This window comes from Podarcis raffonei, chromosome 2 (genome assembly GCF_027172205.1).
Source record: "Podarcis raffonei isolate rPodRaf1 chromosome 2, rPodRaf1.pri, whole genome shotgun sequence".
Lineage (NCBI taxonomy): Eukaryota > Metazoa > Chordata > Lepidosauria > Squamata > Lacertidae > Podarcis > Podarcis raffonei.
In genome coordinates this window covers 44,205,032-44,222,544 of record NC_070603.1, presented here as the reverse complement: position 1 = coordinate 44,222,544, position 17,513 = coordinate 44,205,032, and the positions used below count along the sequence as shown (strand labels likewise).

General features: G+C 43.9%; 1 protein-coding gene across 1 annotated transcript; it reads right to left on the bottom strand.

The window, feature by feature from the left end:
* Positions 1-8,399: 8,399 nt before the first annotated feature.
* Positions 8,400-17,162, bottom strand: ASF1B (anti-silencing function 1B histone chaperone). The gene is made up of 4 exons (XM_053376334.1): positions 16,940-17,162; positions 12,207-12,322; positions 10,586-10,762; positions 8,400-9,500 (listed from the first exon to the last, which is right to left on the bottom strand). The coding sequence occupies exons 1-4, from the start codon at positions 17,046-17,048 to the stop codon at positions 9,303-9,305; spliced, it is 600 nt and encodes a 199-aa protein (XP_053232309.1). The 5' UTR covers positions 17,049-17,162; the 3' UTR covers positions 8,400-9,302.
* Between the last annotated feature and the right edge of the window lie 351 nt (positions 17,163-17,513).

The window sequence follows — 17,513 nt, the reverse complement described above, 5'->3', positions numbered from 1 at the left end:
AAATTTCCGTAGGATGACAGGATTTTCCAAATCTTGGCTGAAGTTGCGGGGGGGGGGGCTCAGAGCTTATATAACGAGCTGAACTTATGTAATAAATCTGATGCCCGAAGTATTGTTGATAGTTGTTCATTTTGTGACATACACAGTCTGCGGGTTTTTCCTGGGTTTTTCCGGAGCACGTTGTGTAACCAACGTAAACGTTATGAAGAGTCTAGGCTACATTTTCACTTCACTGTTTGTTTGGCAATTGTTAACAGCCCTGGAGGCAATGTAGGACATGGCTGTCACCATGACAAATGCTTCTTAAATACTAATACAGTTATTATTTATTATGATAGCCTTAAAATGCCACAAGATTCTTCTTTGTTTTTGCTGCAATAAACTATCCCATCTCTCTCTCTGGAAGTTACAACTAGACAGTTAACACAGTACTGTACCACTAACCTGCTAGGCATTATTCAGAATGCAGAAGGGCACATAACCTAAGAACCTCAGAGGTTTTACAGGGCTTTACTATGCACTAAGGGTATGTGTATGTTAAAGACTGGTGCTGGAAGATGAAAAAGCAAAACAAATACAAGGCACAATAATTTTCTGTTCTTTTTAAGTGCCTCTAAGAGCGAACTATTACTGTTTCAAGTGTCTCAGTAGCAATAACTAATACAGTAGTCATGACCAATACTTTTTCATGCTTTACTCAATTTCTTCTTAATGCTTTAGCCATTTTTGTTCTTGCTTAACTTTCTCTCCATCCTCTCCTCACCTTCACCTTTCATGTTATTTCTTGTGTAGCCAACAGAATGAGGCCCTATTTCTATCCCCCGAGTGGCAGAAAGCACCATGAGAAAGTTGTTCATCCTTTAATGGGAAACTCATAATGCAACATTACACATGTTTGCTCAGAAGAGACTTCTGGGAGAAGTAAAGGTAAAGGGACCCCTGACCATTAGGTCCAGTTGTGACCGACTCTGGGGTTGCGGCACTCATCTTGCTTTATTGGCCGAGGGAGCCGGCGTACAGCTTCCGGGTCATGTGGCCAGCATGACTAAGCCGCTTCTGGCAAACCAGAACAGCGCACGGAATTACAACCTGTAACCGGTAAATGTGCTAAGCTTTGCAACCTAAACCTTATCACAGTATAAGTGAGCAGGTACTTCTCAAAGTACCAGTGTGCTTTTTTAATTGTACACTGACTGCTTTAATGGCCTCTGGCTGTGAAGCAGTTTATAGATGTGTCAAATAAAATAATAAACTAGGTTGTTGGGGTCTTGAAACAGATAACAGGGATCATATTTAGAGGGCAAGAACTAATACAGAATCCTATGTTTCAGCAGCTTTTTTCTGCCAATATTCTCTGATTTCTGGATCCTTAGCTGAAATTGCGCATACTACACTTGCAGTCCAAAAAGAAAATTAAGTGTCATTCCAGATGATTCTTTAAAAACTATACTTGAACTAGTGCAATCCAGCACCAATAGTCTACATGCACCTATGGAGGTATACTTCATATATTCCAAGAGTGTCATGATCCTGGCACTGAAACTAGGTTTTAAGAGTGGGTCCTGGCTTCACCTGAACCCTGATACACACAAATTAATATCATACTTGGTTGGAAGGGATGTCAAAGTTCACTTTGTCCAAGACAACCAGGCCAAACCAGGAAGGAAATCCACCTTTACAGTATCCCTGATAGTTGACCAACGTCAGCTTAAAAACTTCTTACTAGATTTCCTTATACAGCAAAGTTATTCTCTCCAGGACGTGACTGACAACTGGATGCTCAAAAGTAGCAGTTTTATCCACGCCTATGAAAGGGATAAAATATGGCATTTAATTTTAGCTATTTTGGCTGCATGAACATAGGCCTTATTAGTCTGATTTTGAGCACAAAGACAGAGATCAAATTAGGTCAATAATGAACACATCTGAAATCTGAACACTGAAAACCAATCACGTTTTAACAAATTAGTGCATTTCAAGTACTTATGAACTACTGAGTTGTCCAAGAGTAATGCTGAAACTAAGGCAGAGGAAGCCCACCAGCAGTGCCACCCCCTGGCAGCGGTGCCCCAGCAACAGTGCCCCATTTGCCCTAATAGATAAGCTTCTACTACTCAAATTTTAAAAATGTGTGCAGGGAAACAGTAAGAAAATAGCTTCAGGTAGTGTATTTGAAATACTGGAAGAGTTTGGTACCTGTTTGAGGTGGGTGAATTTCAGAGTGCAGTTCTACACAGTACAGATTCAAATCAGTTTCCATACCTATTTAGCACTGATTTTTTCTCATTAGGAAACTCTCAGTGGGTTTGGAGAGCTCTAACAAAGGGTCCCCAACACACTCACTGGGGTGCAATCCTCCAGATTATTTGCAGGGGCCCACGATAGTTACACTGGATGCAAACTGATTTGTAGTGTTTAGAGAGCCATACCAAGTATTACCCAAACCTTACTGCTTTGATTTTACAAACACATGTATTGTTGGTTCACGGGGGGTGGGGGTGGGGAGGTATAAACGGACAATTCCTGGATGCCAATATCCAAGTTTGGGGGAAATACTATTTGGTGAGAGAACCTCGGCAGAGATTTAAAATCGCAGAATATGCAGCAAACTAAAGCATGGACATAGAGGCTGTAAAACTTTAAAAGTGCATTCCAAAAAATTCGCCTTACAAAGTTTATTTCCAAAGTTTCCCTCTTCCCCTAGCATAGGAAAAATACCATGCATTTGGTAAGTTAAAAAATGGTTTACTTACACATTATTCAAAGGTCAGATTCATGTGCTTCAGAAAGGGTTGCACAGGCAGAAAAACTTGTCTTAGTTACAAAGTGGTGAAAGTTCCCTAATTATTGGTATAGGAACTCCATAATGGCTTGTGAGAGCCATGCAGTCTGAGCTGGAACAGCCAGCTCAAACTTCTTTACATGCTGAGCTTCTCAGGTTGACTGGAGAATAATACGCTTGATTACCCAAAGTAAGGGAAGTGGGCATGGCTAAGCCTGGCAGGACAGCTTACTCTATGGTATTAACCCATTCATGCATTAATTAGACTTAAATATATTGGTTATAATAGGCTGGTTATCCCACTTGTATAACATAAATAGCACCCCAGAGAACTTCACAAGCAGCATGCAATGTTATAATTTCTGCTTTGCTTTTACCTACCTACATCAATAACTATGCATGTATTATGGAGTCTTAAGGGTGGAGAGTGTCTGATGAGCAAATGGAGCCCAGATGGTAATAAACAGGCCAGTCTGGCTAGATTTCCTCTTTGAGCTCACATGATGATTTCTCCTTGTAATATGATGTCAAAGAGAGAAAAACGAGGTAGAGTTTGCTTAGAAGAAGATGTGGCTCCTGCCGTGGACTCTGCCAAAGAGCAGATGAAGCAAATTGCAGTGGTGGGGCCATGCACTGATGTAGTAAATAAGCATCTGATTAAAAGGGAGAAGGATGTACCTCCAGCCCACAGCAGACTATGAAACTTGGATTGGTGCCACCAGCTTTATTTCCCTGTGGAGAGGAGATTAAACAAAGCACAACAAAGGCAGCTATTGTGCAGCTGTAAGGTTCCCTTCTGTTGTTGTGAAATATCTGGATCGTGGAGCAGCATACGTGTTATGTGAACAGTTGGTGCCAGGAAGTGAGGACAGTATTTGAGTTTGGGGTATTTCTGAGACCACAGGGAACCTTCCAGCCTCAAATTCAGTGCAGCACAGCACAAGCACAGAACAGCACAGCAGGAAGAAACAGCTCTGGTTAATGCTCCCCTTCAAGGGCTAGGGTTTACCTCCAGAAGGGCACATTGGTGTTCTTTAGGGCACATGGAAATATAAGTAAAAGCTGTTCAAACCTGCTTTGCCACCCTTTTCAAGGGGAGGGCAGCCTATGCAGCTGAAATGACTCCAAGCTGTATCTACAGCATTATTACAATTTCTAGAGGGGTAGATGCATGCATCTGTTGCAGCAAGAGTAGCAGGGAGTCCTGTGGCACCTTAGAGACACAGTTATTACAAAATAAACTTTCATGGTCTACAGTCCACTTCAGATACATGAAGGGTTATCCTGAGTTGCAAGCACATATATGGCTGAGGTTGGTGGGGGTGGTGCAGTGAAATCAGAAGAAAACACAGAAAAATGCAGTGTATGTAACAGCAACAATCAACCACACACAAAAAGTCATGTTGGTAACATCCTGGCATTGGTAAACCAATCACATGCTCTGTGATAAAAACCAGTCCACAACTGATAGTGCCAAACCTCTTGATGTATTGTAATGCAGTGGTTATATGTTGCAGTCTCCCTTGAGTTCAGATACAATGCACCCTTGGGAGTTTGAACTGTTCCCCCAAAGGGGGGAAACATCTGCAATCTACTCAAGTTCAAGGAGATTGGGTCTTAGTAAGCTTGTTAGGGTTAGTAAACATCCAAAAAAGGAAGAGAAGAGTCCAGATTCCCACAGGTCACCTGGCTGCATATTTGCCCATCAGAGAAAACCACATCATCCCTGTCCTTAAGCACTATTAGGGCTGAACATTACTTGGCTTTTTCTTGGTATTGTGGTTGCAGCTGATAGACTGGAGTAAGTATGCAAAATAAGTTTATTTGCAATAAGCTCTCAATGCTCCCCTCCACATCTTCCTCACCCTCATCCCAACATGCAACTGGAATAGTACTTTTTCATATATAGTTTTCAAATCCTCTTGTGCCAAGAGGGGAGTTTCATTTAGACACAGCTTAAAGCAAAGGTGACCTTGAAAAGGATTTTAAAGATCCCTTTCTCCTTTTCTTTGACAAGGAAAGAAGGTATGATAAGAGTGTTTCTTGCTGAGGTTCTTATCCCTCAGGAGAACACAAATATAGGGAAAGCCCACGCCTTTTCTGTTGTCAAGACTATTGGCAAGGCTGAGCTCGTTCTGCCTCCCCCCTCCAGTTCTGAGAACAGTATTTGAGTTACATTGGCACAGAATATTAAAGCTATAAGTAGTGCAAATCAAGAGATCCCTGTTATGTATCAGAAGGCAACCTAAAGGAGTATTATTGCACTGTTTCCTAAAGAAAAATCAGGAAACTAAGGGGTTCCAAAGTTGTGGGTCTCCATCAGGCCCAACTCATATACAGTGGAACCTTGGTTGTTGACATCTCCATTGACAAACGTTTCAGCTTTCGAACGCCGAAAACCCGGAAGTAACTGCTTCAGTTTTCAAATGATTTTTGGAAGCCGAATGTGCCACGCAGCTTCTGTTTTTAGTTTCCCTATTGTACTGAGGCTTCTGCTTTCAGTTTTTGGTTTTCGAACGTTTTGGAAGTTGAACGGTCTTCCGGAACAGATTACATTTAAAAACCGAGGTTCCACTATATATGCTTTAATGAGGTTCTTGTATGGGGACTGTTGACATCCGTCTTTCTGAAGAGACAATGGTGGAGTGGGCCATGGGGGTAAATTCAAGCCATTGGAGAGTTATAGTGCCTGCTATGGCTATAGAGATCAATACAGCAGAGACATGTTTATTGAAGGTGTCTGGTTTTGCTGGTGCAGATGCACCATGGCGTTCCTTCTCTCTGCACTCCTCCCAGCGGTTATCTCTTCTCTGGTCATTGCTGTGGACACATGCCCTGTCTTTGTCTCCAGGCACTGCGGTCATCTGCAAGGGATGGGGACTACACTGCCTCATTTTCACATAGGAACAGAACCAATATGCAATTGTGTGAAGTTCCGTATTACAAGGATGGTCCAGTTTCTTAAAAACGTAATTTGATGTCTCTGGGCAGAAAATATAGCCTTAACAGGTAGGCGGATAATGTAATTATGTAAGGTTTTTCCTCCACCTGCAATGGGCAGCTGGAATGTTTAGGCAAAGCTGAGAGCTGTACACTACCCATTTGTACTGAATAAAGGGGGAGAGCTCCATGCAAGCCCTCTTATTCCTCTTTAGCTTGCTTTCTTGGATTTCATGCCTTCCAAGGAACCTTCCAAGGACTGTGCCAGCTTACCTGAGCAAGATCCACCAGTCAATACTTTTTTATTGCTTTGACCAAAACTAAACCGCTTCCATCCTTCACATAGGAAACCTTGCTGTTGTGATGCCTAGGAAGACTCAGGTCCCAGGTTTACTGAGCTTTGTTATACTCAGCTTCTTGAATCGCATCCAACAGCAAATTGAAGTCACCCCACACTGCAGTGCACAAGTAAAATTGGTTTTCTATACCCAGCTTTAGCAACTGAGCAGATTGCCTTTTAGATTAGCTGAAGTTTATAAATGAGCTAAAATTAACTTGAGTTTTGAAGCTATGACAGTAGTGGCAAGCAAGAGGGATCCTTGAATCTGTGCAAGAGGTAACTTTCCTGCCGTGTTTGGCCCAAGAATTTGAGAAAGGACCACAGATACAAACTCCTTAAAATGGTGCTGGTGGCCAGAAGCAGGAAATAGAATATGAAACGAAACGCACAATATTAGGGAAATAAGAGGCTGGGGGGAAAGTGTCACGAAAGAGCGACAGCACGTTTTAAGCAGCAGCATTATTAACACTTTTGTTTGCAGGATTTGTACTGGCAGTCTACCTGCCGCAGGACCATGTTCAAGGTTCTGGTTATCAACATTTCAACCCTATTCCCCCCCCCCCCAGTTTTAAAGATATGTTGTAAATCACCCGGACACACATGTAAAAGGTGTTTAATAAACAAAGTGCAGCCAGCTTTACAAGAATGGCTTGGGGCAACTGAAGGGTCCTCCGGGAAAATCCTGGAACGTCTATGGCCCAGAGTGTTTACACAGAGAGATTCTTCAAGGATCAGTCTCATTCTTCTAACCTAAGCACCCCAGCTTGCACATTTGTTTCCATCTAAGTTTTGATCCATGAATAATTATTGCTCATGTAACTCCCTGCAGAAAGCAGTGTGACTAAGATAAGTTTCCACCAATTGCCACAACTGTAGTGGTGCCAAAAAAAAAACACCGAACTGTAACTGAACTTCATAGTATTGGTGCAGCACCACTGCTTCACAAGCTACTCTTAACCACACTGCCACAGACATATACATGCTGAATAATAATCAGGTTGAAAACCTTTCAGCAGTGAAAAATGAATCAGTTAAAATGAGTCAACCAACTCTAAAAATTCTAACTTCAGTCTACTTGATATAATCCATTGACTTAAGCCAATTGCCCTGATCTGGAATTTGGGAACACCGGGCATGTTTTACTTGACACACAAGAGAATCTCTGCAGTTCAATGGCTACTCATATTTCAAGCCATTTTGAAAGGGGTGCTTTGCAGCAGGTACTTTCTTTATGAGGCAAGGTCTAGTGGTGGGTCCAGGGCAGGACACTGTAGTGCAGGGGTGTCAAACTCAAATTCATCGGGGGGCCGCATCAGCAGTTTGGTCACCCTCAAAGGGCCGGTTGTTCAGGCAGCCGTTGGATCTGTCACATCACAGGATGTCATGCGCTCAATATAAAAACAAGTGGAGGTTTCCTGAATGCATGTAAAGTGGAGGTTTCCTGTGTAGAATGGCCGGCACCGCTAGAGGGCAGATGTTCTCTGGCTTGTAGGCTGCCGTGCATGCGCTGAAGAGGCGGCTTTCTTGTGTCAAAAAAAAAAAAAAAAGTGAGAATAAAAGGTGAAGGCTGGCGGCCGGTGGCAGCTACACGGGCCACATGACGAGGTCTGGCGGGCCGGATTCGGCCCGCGGGCCTTGTGTTTGACACCCGTGCTGTAGTGCTTTGCTTATATTTAAGTATGCCATTATAACATTTGAGTGAGCATTTTATTCTGGTGCTTTTCCCCTGAAGTGATACTTTTGTCATCTTTGCATTACTATCTTTTACATGCTATATTACTGTTTTACTGTTTTTCTATTTTCCTGGGGCATTGGCTTGAGTCTCCTTGGGCAGGGAGGACTCACTCACACACTAGAACATGGTTTGGCATTATATCTGATCTAAACCTACCACAAGTTATTTTATATAAAAAATTGACACTAACCTATGACACTATATTAACTGAAAATAGTAATCTGGTCGTGACCATCATCAGGGGTGGTATCCAACTTGCTCTTTCCATCAGCATAAAGACTTACACTCGCACAACAAGTGTTGTGCCCTGCACCCTCCCTAATTCAGGGTCAGGGAAATCCCTAGGACAGATTTAGGGGGCATGACGTGTATTGCAGTAGGTTGGACTAGATGACCCTCAGGATCTCTTCCAACTCTACAATTTTCTTACAGATCTTTAACACTGCATACAACTATATTTTGCCACTCCTGCTTTAAGGAAGCAAATTTTACCTACATATTTTTTAACCTCGCCAAAATGAGTAGTCCCTTGCAGCAAAATCTTTAATAAGGTCCTCTCGGTATTCAACCAACTAGATACCACTTAAGAATTCACAAAATAGTTTATTCCAAAAAGTTTTATTGGTCAGACATACAACGCAAAAATGTTTTAAACACCTATATGCTGTGTTCATCTCTAAAATACCAGGGAGAGAAAGAGAGATCAAGTATCAGGGCAGGTAATAACAGAAAAGAAGGGTGTGCGACTGGAGGCAGGCCAGGAAAAAACCAAGTGCAGGCCTTTTGAAGAAAGGCATGTTTCCTCTGTGGAGGGATTTGTAAACTTAGCCACTGTCTAAAGGAGTTGATGCAATTCCTGCTCACTGTGGCCTTAGGCAGATTTTGGGTCAGTGGTAGAAAGAAGGCCAACTGGTGCAAGCTAAAAGGGGGAGCTCTCAAAAGCAGTGCTGGGACCCCTGTGCAAATAGGTAAATTGTACAGCTTAAATCTCATAATCCATCACCTTTTACTAAGCACAGATTGTAAAATTGGGACAGGCTTATCAACTCCTGAGAGGCATCAAGGCCTGACTGTAATTGCTAGCTATTCTGCCAGCAGAAACTCATCTAGACTTAGCTGTGTTGCAACAGAAAACTGTCCTGAAAAGAAGGCACCCACTATGCTAGATTCCCAGGAAATGGGTGCTCAAAATAACAAGGAAGCTCCCATTGCTCAGCCTTCTGGAGACCTGGAACAAAGGAGGGAAACACAGGGTTCTTGTTTATGCAGCTAGACTAGGTACCTGTCAAGGGTTAGTGGCAGGAGGATCCAAGTATCAATGAAGAAATACTATGACAGAACAGACCTGTAGATCTGTTACAAACCCCAACATGAAAAGGACTCTGAATTGTCAATCTCCATAGACATACCAGTTGCTTCATTATCCCAAATCCCTCCTACATCTCCCACAAAAACTTGTCAGCTGCTCTTCACTGCGCAGGGTCCTCAACATTATTGTGGTTGGATCACATACAGTCCATGGAATTCTCTGGTTGCAGACCCATGGAATGGACCAAGCCTTTGATGTAGACACAGCTAGGAGGCAGGAAGCTATCAGGTTCTGGGTCTACATTTTCAATATTGTCCATCTGGTCTCTAGGACCATCCCAATTGATGTGGAAACGGGTGACTCTGGGGTTGGATGCCAAGATATTCCTCTGGAGCTGGAAGTAAGAAAAACAGGGGTCAAAGTTACATAGGTTTATGTTTAGATCAACTTTCTAGGCTGACAGCTACTCAATTCCTGCAGCAATATCAAGAAAGGAGAGGGGTAACAGAAGTAAAAAATGGTTTTAAAAGTTAACACTATTTTATTTTATGACAACATAGAGAGAAAATTCATATCTGGGTGTAATCCTTCCAATTCTATTTCACATTGGTAATCCTTCTTACTTTTTGACATGTACAGGGGACCTACTTTACCTTGCACATTGGGGTTCAAAATGGCAAACGACTTGAACCAAACTCCATAGTCCATAGGCTCTGAAAATCTGCTTCTGTTCCTCAGTAACCCCAATTTTCTTTCAATGCTTTGAAGCCCTTTGTCAGAGCACGAACCTTCCCAGGAGGTAATCATCAATGTCTCCTCAACTCACGGAGCCGAGTAGGTACCTCACTAAACATATTAATCTTCTCTTTGAGATTTAAAGCTCCCTCAAACTACTCTGCTGCAGCCACATCAATCAGCACGTAATATGATGAAGATGCAAGTACAAACAAGGTTTTATCTGAATGCAGCTGTAGCAGGCCATTATCACTACTCTATTCTACAAAGTGTATTTAAGTTGTGCTATAACTCCTGGAAAAAAACAACAAAGCTCCATTCTATATCACAAGGGCTGCCCACTCCACAGGTCAAAATGCACTGTCTTATTCAGAATGCAGGCAATAAATTAATACTGAGCTGAACTCATTGTATAACTTTCTGCTTCATATCGTCATCCAAAATAACATCTACCCTCCCCCAGCATAGCATTTTCCAACACTGCAAAGTGACTGGGTCTCAAAGGCTACTACTCTGGCCTTGCAAGGATTTTGTACTCCCCAAAAGAAATGGGAACCGCCAGGCTGGGGGCCAAATACAACCCCCCCCCCCCGGTCTCTCTATCTGGACTCTCCCCAAGCCACACCCCTCACTTGCCTTGCTTTGCATCCTGTTAAAGGTCCCCAATCCAAATTCCCAAGGCAAGGACATGGCCTTCATTAAGGCCAAGATGGACAACCTGCTTTTATCAGATCAGTGTCTCACCTGGGAGAAGTCTGGCTTGAGGGGTGGGTTTTCTCTTAGCTCAGGATCCATATATTCATTGTTGACATAGTATCCAATGCGGATGAATTCTTGGCCCAGATAGGTACAAGTGATAAGTATTACTGTAACTCCCACAGCATCACTTTCAGGGATTAGATCAGGGTTGGGGGCATTGGCCTGCAGAGAAAACGGCAAAACAAGGTAAGTGACATTTTCATCTTGCCTGTCTTTAAAAGAAAACTCAGGACAGCATGCTAGAGGCTTTTCCATTTCATCCTCATTGCAATTCTTGAAGAATATTAAAACTTTAAATTACCCATTCAGTTTCTGGGCTGAGTGGAGATTTGAACCTAGGTCTGCCTGGTCTAATCTTGAATGACAATACTACAGAGTCCTCATTCAAGATCCATTGAAGTGTATATAACCAGGAATGGGCTTATGTTGGTGGAACAAAGTGATACAGTTATAGAAGAAATGCCAACAGACTGGAGTTCATAATCAAGGCTTTTTTTATTTCTCTCGGTGTTGTGCAACAACAAAGACAAGCAACAAAAATATGTAATCTCAGAAAACCAAGCAAAAGATTCAGGTAATTATCCTCATGTCAGTTCACCATGATTGTAAAATTATTTTGGAGAGAGAAAGCTAGACTACAGGTGGTAGAAAGGCCAAGGATGGAGTTATACTTCAGCACAAATTGAAAGCAAGTAAGCAATGCAGTTGCAGTTCCAAAGCCAGTGAACTGGGCCACTAATTTAATCAGCCTCCATCTTAGTTTAGTGTTCTAACAAGAATTGCTATCCTGAAAGCACTGGCTAACTATGTCGTTAAGAGTTGTACCACCCCAGAATGCAGCAATGCCCTGTAATTACTACAGTAATGTTATCAACACAGGTCAAAGAGCCACATTTTTTTTTTCTTGAGCAAAAAGGATATGAGACTTTGATATTAACACATTTATGTGTTTATATCAGGAGCAGCAATTCATTTTCAATAATCACTTTTTCCTCTAAAGGGTGGAAAAGCATTTAATCAGCACCCCCACCAAAATGAAACAGCTTTCTCAAGCTGCAATTTCCCCCAAACACCGAGTAACACTAGAATACACGGCAGGGCTGTAATACGCCACTCTCTCTCCATTTCCTCATATTAGTATAGCAACACCAGGTGACTTTTCATGACTAATGTGGCCCATGTTTTCTCAACCTAAATAGCACTCTAGCCACACACAATATGGATATGCTAATGATGGACTTTATTTGCATGGTACTTTAAAAAAATGTTGACATACTCAGAAAAGCATCATAAAAAAAATGAACTTAAATCAGAGTTAGAACACAAACTCCTGTACTTTACAGCTACCTTTTAATTTTGGTGGACATGCTATTGCCCAGTTATAGGTAACTGAGAAATCCAGATTTTAGTGCATTTTCTCCAGGTAACAATCACTTCTCTATTAGGGAAAATGAAAATTAAAAAAGCTTAAAAATGAAGCAGGAGGTCCCTTTCCAATGAATCTGTCAATCTTTCTCCATTGTCTGAATCTAAAGAGAAAAATCTAGAGATTGGAGCCTTAGGCTTATCTTTCCTATCCTTCCCCAAGAGCTAGATCTAAACTTACTTCAAACACAAACATATGCCTCCCAGCTGGAACAGGTCCCACCAGCACTGAGTCAAGAACTTGGTCATATTCCTCACTCTCTGCAGAGCCCACATAGATGATCTTCCACTCCAAATCTGAAAGGTAAAAGCAACAAGGATCAGTTGGCAAGAGTGTGGGCATCAGAATCCTAGACGTATTGAGGGAAATTTCCCTTCATCTTCAGAAAGCCAATTGAAATACACCATTGAAATACACATTGAAATATACCATTAGCACCAGTGTTTAGAGAATGTGTACACCAGTTCAAGAGCAGGGCTGAATAACCTCTATTGTTTTCCAGTGTCTCAAAAAAACCTTTTCATATCCACAATTCATATTGTTAAACGATGGGGGAATACTGATATAATGTTTGCAAAGCAATGGGCTCAATCTGGAAGCACTCTCACAGCGTTCAGTACAGATGCCTCTCTCTCTCTCCAGGTCAAGGTCTGCAAATCTGCCATTTAAGTCAGCAGTGGGCATCACTCATAATCTCATCAAGATTCCTCACCACAATCCTTGGAGCAGCTTAGTAAAAAGTTTATTTTACATGTTTCTTTTCTTTTTTTTAAAGAAGAGATGCAGATGCAATTAAATGCAAACATACAAATAGAGTTTTAAATTCTTTTTCTTTAGAAAAGCCAGATAGCTTTCCTGCATAGGGGAGGAGCCAACTGCAAAGGCTCCCACCATGGGTGAAGAATCTGCTATGCAAAATCAGCTGTGACTTCCAGTTAGCTATTATGTCTGTCTTGAACCTTTATGGATCATCTCATTAGACAAGAGTCAGAAAATATTGTGCACAATCTGCTATGATAGACCATTGGTGCAGCTATGAAGGCTAGTAGTTCTCTCACATGGAACCGTAATGCTAATTAACAAGAACTTGTATCCAATGATGTGAGGTCATGAATAAATAAAGTCCACTGTTCCACATTTTTGTGCCAAAAACAATGCAAGTCAAAAGGGATGTTAGCAAACGGAGCAATCATCAGGAGCAACAATAAACTATAAGGAGCTGTGAGGAATGTGCAAAAGTACCCCCGTTTGCTCACCAGAAATCCCTCTTTGCTGTCATGGCTTTTTGCTAAGAAAGAACTCTGAACAGGAGATGAGAATCTGAAATAGGAAGTTGTTCCTATGCTGCAGCTCACTCTCATGTGTCTTCTTCTACAAAGTTTACTACTTTGCAGGTAGCACTTTTTTGGCATTTGTCCACGGAGGTTATTAAATTTAGAAAACTTGCAGCTGCTCCTAAGTTGAAAAGGCCATACACATCCTGCCCCAAAGTAAAGGATCTCACTGTGATTTTCTGTACCTCCATTTCTCCCCAATCTCAACACTCTTAAGAGAAGTCTGGTCTTAATAATAATAATAATAATAATAATAATAATAATAATAATAATAATAATAATAATTTATTATTTATACCCCGCCCATCTGGCTGGGTTTCCCCAGCCACTCTGGGCGGCTTCCAACTGAATATTAAAAACAGTACAGCATCAGACATTAAAAACTTCCCTAAAGAGGGCTGCCTTCAGTTGTCTTTTAAAAGTAAAATAGTTGTTTATTGCTTTGACATCTGCTGGGAGGGCGTTCAACAGGGCAGGCGTCACTACCGAGAAGGCCCTCTGCCTGGTTCCCTGTAACCTTACTTCTCGCAATGAGGGAACCGCCAGAAGGCCCTCGGTGCTGGATCTCAGTGTCCGGGCTGAACGATGGGGGTGGAGACGCTCCTTCAGGTATACAGGACCGAGGCCGTTTAGGGCTTTAAAGGTCAGCACCAACACTTTGAATTGTGCTCAGAAACGTACTGGGAGCCAATGCAGATCTCTCAGAACCGGTGTTATGTGGTCCCGGCGGCCACTCCCAGTCACCAGTCTAGCTGCCGCATTCTGGATTAATTGCAGTTTCCGGGTCACCTTCAAAGGTAGCCCCACATAGAGCGCGTTGCAGTAGTCCAAGCGGGAGATAACTAGAGCATGCACCACTCTGGCAAGACAGTCCGCGGGCAGATAGGGTCTTAGCCTGCGTATCAGGTGGAGCTGGTAGACAGCTGCCCTGGACACAGAATTAACCTGTGCCTCCATGGACAGCTGTGAGTCCAAAATGACTCCCAGGCTGCGCACCTGGTCCTTCAGGGGCACAGTTACCCCATTCAGGACCAGGGAATCCCCCAGTATGTGAAGGCCCTATGCTTTATTTTTAAAAAGCAATGGCAAAACTTTGCATGATGTATAAATTATGTGCAACTTATCCCTGAGGGAACCAGGGCAGTCAACATCCCCCACTACAGCCCTGACACTAAAACATGCCCCTCTGCCAATCCTGCTCTGCTCAGCTGACTCCCTGCTTGCAACTTCTGAAGCTTCACCAAGCACTGCCCAAACACTTTCAAATATATCTTTTCCAGCTGTAAGGCTAGCCATTCAGTTCTTCTAATAAAAACTACAATTCCCAGCATACTGAACTATGCACCCAATACCAAATTTCATGGTTGTATAGAAAAACAGTGGAATCAAAAGAACAGCATGTGAAATGATAAGAAAGGTGAGAATAAGATGCTCACCTATATTTTATGGCAGTGTTCCCCTTTTTGCATGCTATTCCCCAAGTTTATGCATCATAAACTCTATTTTAAGAGCCTGACTACAATTTTTCTCTGTGGAGAGGGCCATAATTTAGTAAGCTCTTGATTTGCACTTGTGCCTGCTGCTCATAAGAAAATCAGTAGCCTAAATTTAAGGTTAAGGAAACCTTGTAAACCTTCAAGAGAACAACCATTTAGAAAGCCAGATTTCTCACTATGTCCCACAATGACATTTTTAGCCCACTCCTACCCTGGGACAGAAGCAGCAACTTTCCATCAAAGCAGTCCTGAACCAAGTCAAACTTGCTTCACACAATCCAATGTAGTGGAAGATCACCAAGGAGTAGAAGTCAGGAAGGCAGTGATTTTCAATTTAACAATCCAGAACCCACAATTAAAAAGGGACTAGTAGGGGAAGATACTGGTATGGTCCCAAGGAGTAGGCAGAATAGTACCACAGAATAAAGGGGCTTTGGCGTTCTCTCAGAAGAACAGTTGATAGGGCTAGAGCCAATGACAGGTAGTCAACTTATTCTAGTTTTGCCCCCATGTTCATCCTTGTTGAGTACTGAAATGGTAACAGATTAAGGAGGAGCAAGATGATATCCAGTGCTACTGCCTGGATAGGATGCAAGTGGCAGGTGGGGGTTAGCTGAGGGCAGGTTGACTTTAGTGGGCCACTGCCCCATTTGACCTAACAGACCAGCCTTCATGATTTTCCACTAGACCACTGCAACATCTAGTGAAGAATTATTAAACACCATAAGAAATTGATGACAACAATAAACATTCAACTGAAATTGAAAGAATTCAGATAAGAAGTTACCAACTCTATAGAGTACAACTCCTAGTTTTGCTATGTTACTGCCAATGAATGCCTAGGAAGGCATAGCTTTTAACCATGTGCATCTCCCAGGCTTACTATTGGCTAATGACCAGCTGTATTCCCACTATGGCATTCAAGAAACTCTTCCTATAGGAACAAATAAAGAGCCTATGATTTATTGGAGAGAAAGATTACGGGCACTCATTCCGGAGCTCTCTGCTGATCTCATCAAGCAGCTACACCTTGCCCCCACAGGGCTGCTGGCATTGAGGTCAGGACATGGCCTGTGCTAGGGCTCCCAACAGTGTATAACCCCCACCCCAAAACAGCCAATGAGGCAACCTAAGGCCCATGGGCCGAATGCGGCCCAATTGCCTTCTAAATACGGCCCATGTATGGTCTGGGAATCAGTGTTTTTTTACATGAGTAGAATGTGTGCTTTTATTTAAAATGCATCTCTGGGTTATTTGTGGGGCATAGGAATTCGTTCATTCCCCCCCCCAATATATTCTGGCACACCACATGTTCTGAGGGACGGTGGACTGGCCCATGGCTGAAAAAGGTTGATGACCCCTGATTTAAATCCTACCTTTACCCCAAGGAGCTAAATGAGACATGCATAGCTTTCCCCCTCAACCCACTTCTAAAAACCCTGTGATGTAGGTTAGATGCCAAGCTCAAGGTCACCCAGGGAGCTGCCTGACTGAGTAAGGATTTGAACCATGGTCTCCTCAGCCCAAATCTCCACCCCACACTGGCTCTTTGCCCAGAGCAACAGTATTGCTGGCTGGGGCTTCCTGGCAGAGGCCAAGGCCTCATTCAGAAGAATGGTCAGAAGGACACCCCACATCCGGTGGCATTTTGAAGTCTCTGTGTGTATTTATACGTATATGCGCGCGTGCGCGCGCGCACACCCCCCCCCCCATCTCAAGAGCATCCTCGCCCCAATTAAGCTGCTAAGTCTCTGCAGGCCAAAAACTTAAGGCACCAAGTTCATAAAAGCTGTATTTTTATTTTTAAACGTAGTTAGAAGGTATAGCGCCCACGTAGCAGACCCTGTGTGGAGAGCCGCGTCCAGGCTGGCAAAATAAAGCCACAGCGGAAGCCCCGGGAGTGGAGGCGCGCGCGTGGGGGGGCACCCAGCCCTGCCATCCTGGGCGGAGGGGTGGGGGCTCCCGGGCGTCGGTTGCGGGCGGGCGGCCGCCTCGTGCGACGGAACCTGGCTCGGGCTGAGGGTCGGTTGGGGAACGAGGCTCCTGGCGCGGGAGCTTCTCCCTCCCCCCCCCCCGTACTCACCGTGAGGCAACGCCTCCCCGCACTCGAATTGCACCTGGAAGCGGAGCGGGTGGCCGAAGGGGCTCGGGTTCTCCAGCAACGAAACTCCCAGGACAGACACCCGCGCCATGACAGATCTCTTCTTTTCCCCCCGCCCGCCTTGCCTGCTTCCTTCTCCCTCTCAAGCCCAAACGCCGAAAGCCCACTCCCCGCGCGCCGCCGGCTTAACGACGGAACGGCGGAGCCACCAATCCCCGCGCGGCGATCGGAAACGCCGCAGCCAACCCCAGAGCTTCGCGCCTCGGCTCCCCCGCCTACTCCTCGCGCCCGGCCACGCCCACCGCTCCCTCCGCCAATCCGCCTGCCCGACTCTGTCCCTGGCGGGAGCTAAATCTAAACAATAAGCGTTCGACTCCGAGTCTTCCTCCCTCCGCTCCCCTCCCCTCGCGCGCGCTGACCTTCGCCGCCCACCGCCAATCAGCGCGCGTTCTGCCTGTTCCGTTCTGCGCGCTCAAAACGCGCAGGCGGCCAATTGGTGCCTTTTGGCGAGTTATTAAGGGACCGGAGCCAACGAGGAATTCGAAAGACGGGCGAG

What these genes read in the sequence shown, in the direction of transcription:
- ASF1B (XM_053376334.1), bottom strand. Translation starts at nt 17,048, where the DNA reads ATGGCGCGGGTGTCTGTCCTGGGAGTTTCGTTGCTGGAGAACCCGAGC. An exon ending in CGGGGAGGCGTTGCCTCACG is followed by an intron (nt 12,323 to 16,939) that starts GTGAGTACGGGG and finishes TTTACCTTTCAG; the next exon opens with ATTTGGAGTGGAAGATCATC. An exon ending in GGCATATGTTTGTGTTTGAA is followed by an intron (nt 10,763 to 12,206) that starts GTAAGTTTAGAT and finishes TTTTCTCTGCAG; the next exon opens with GCCAATGCCCCCAACCCTGA.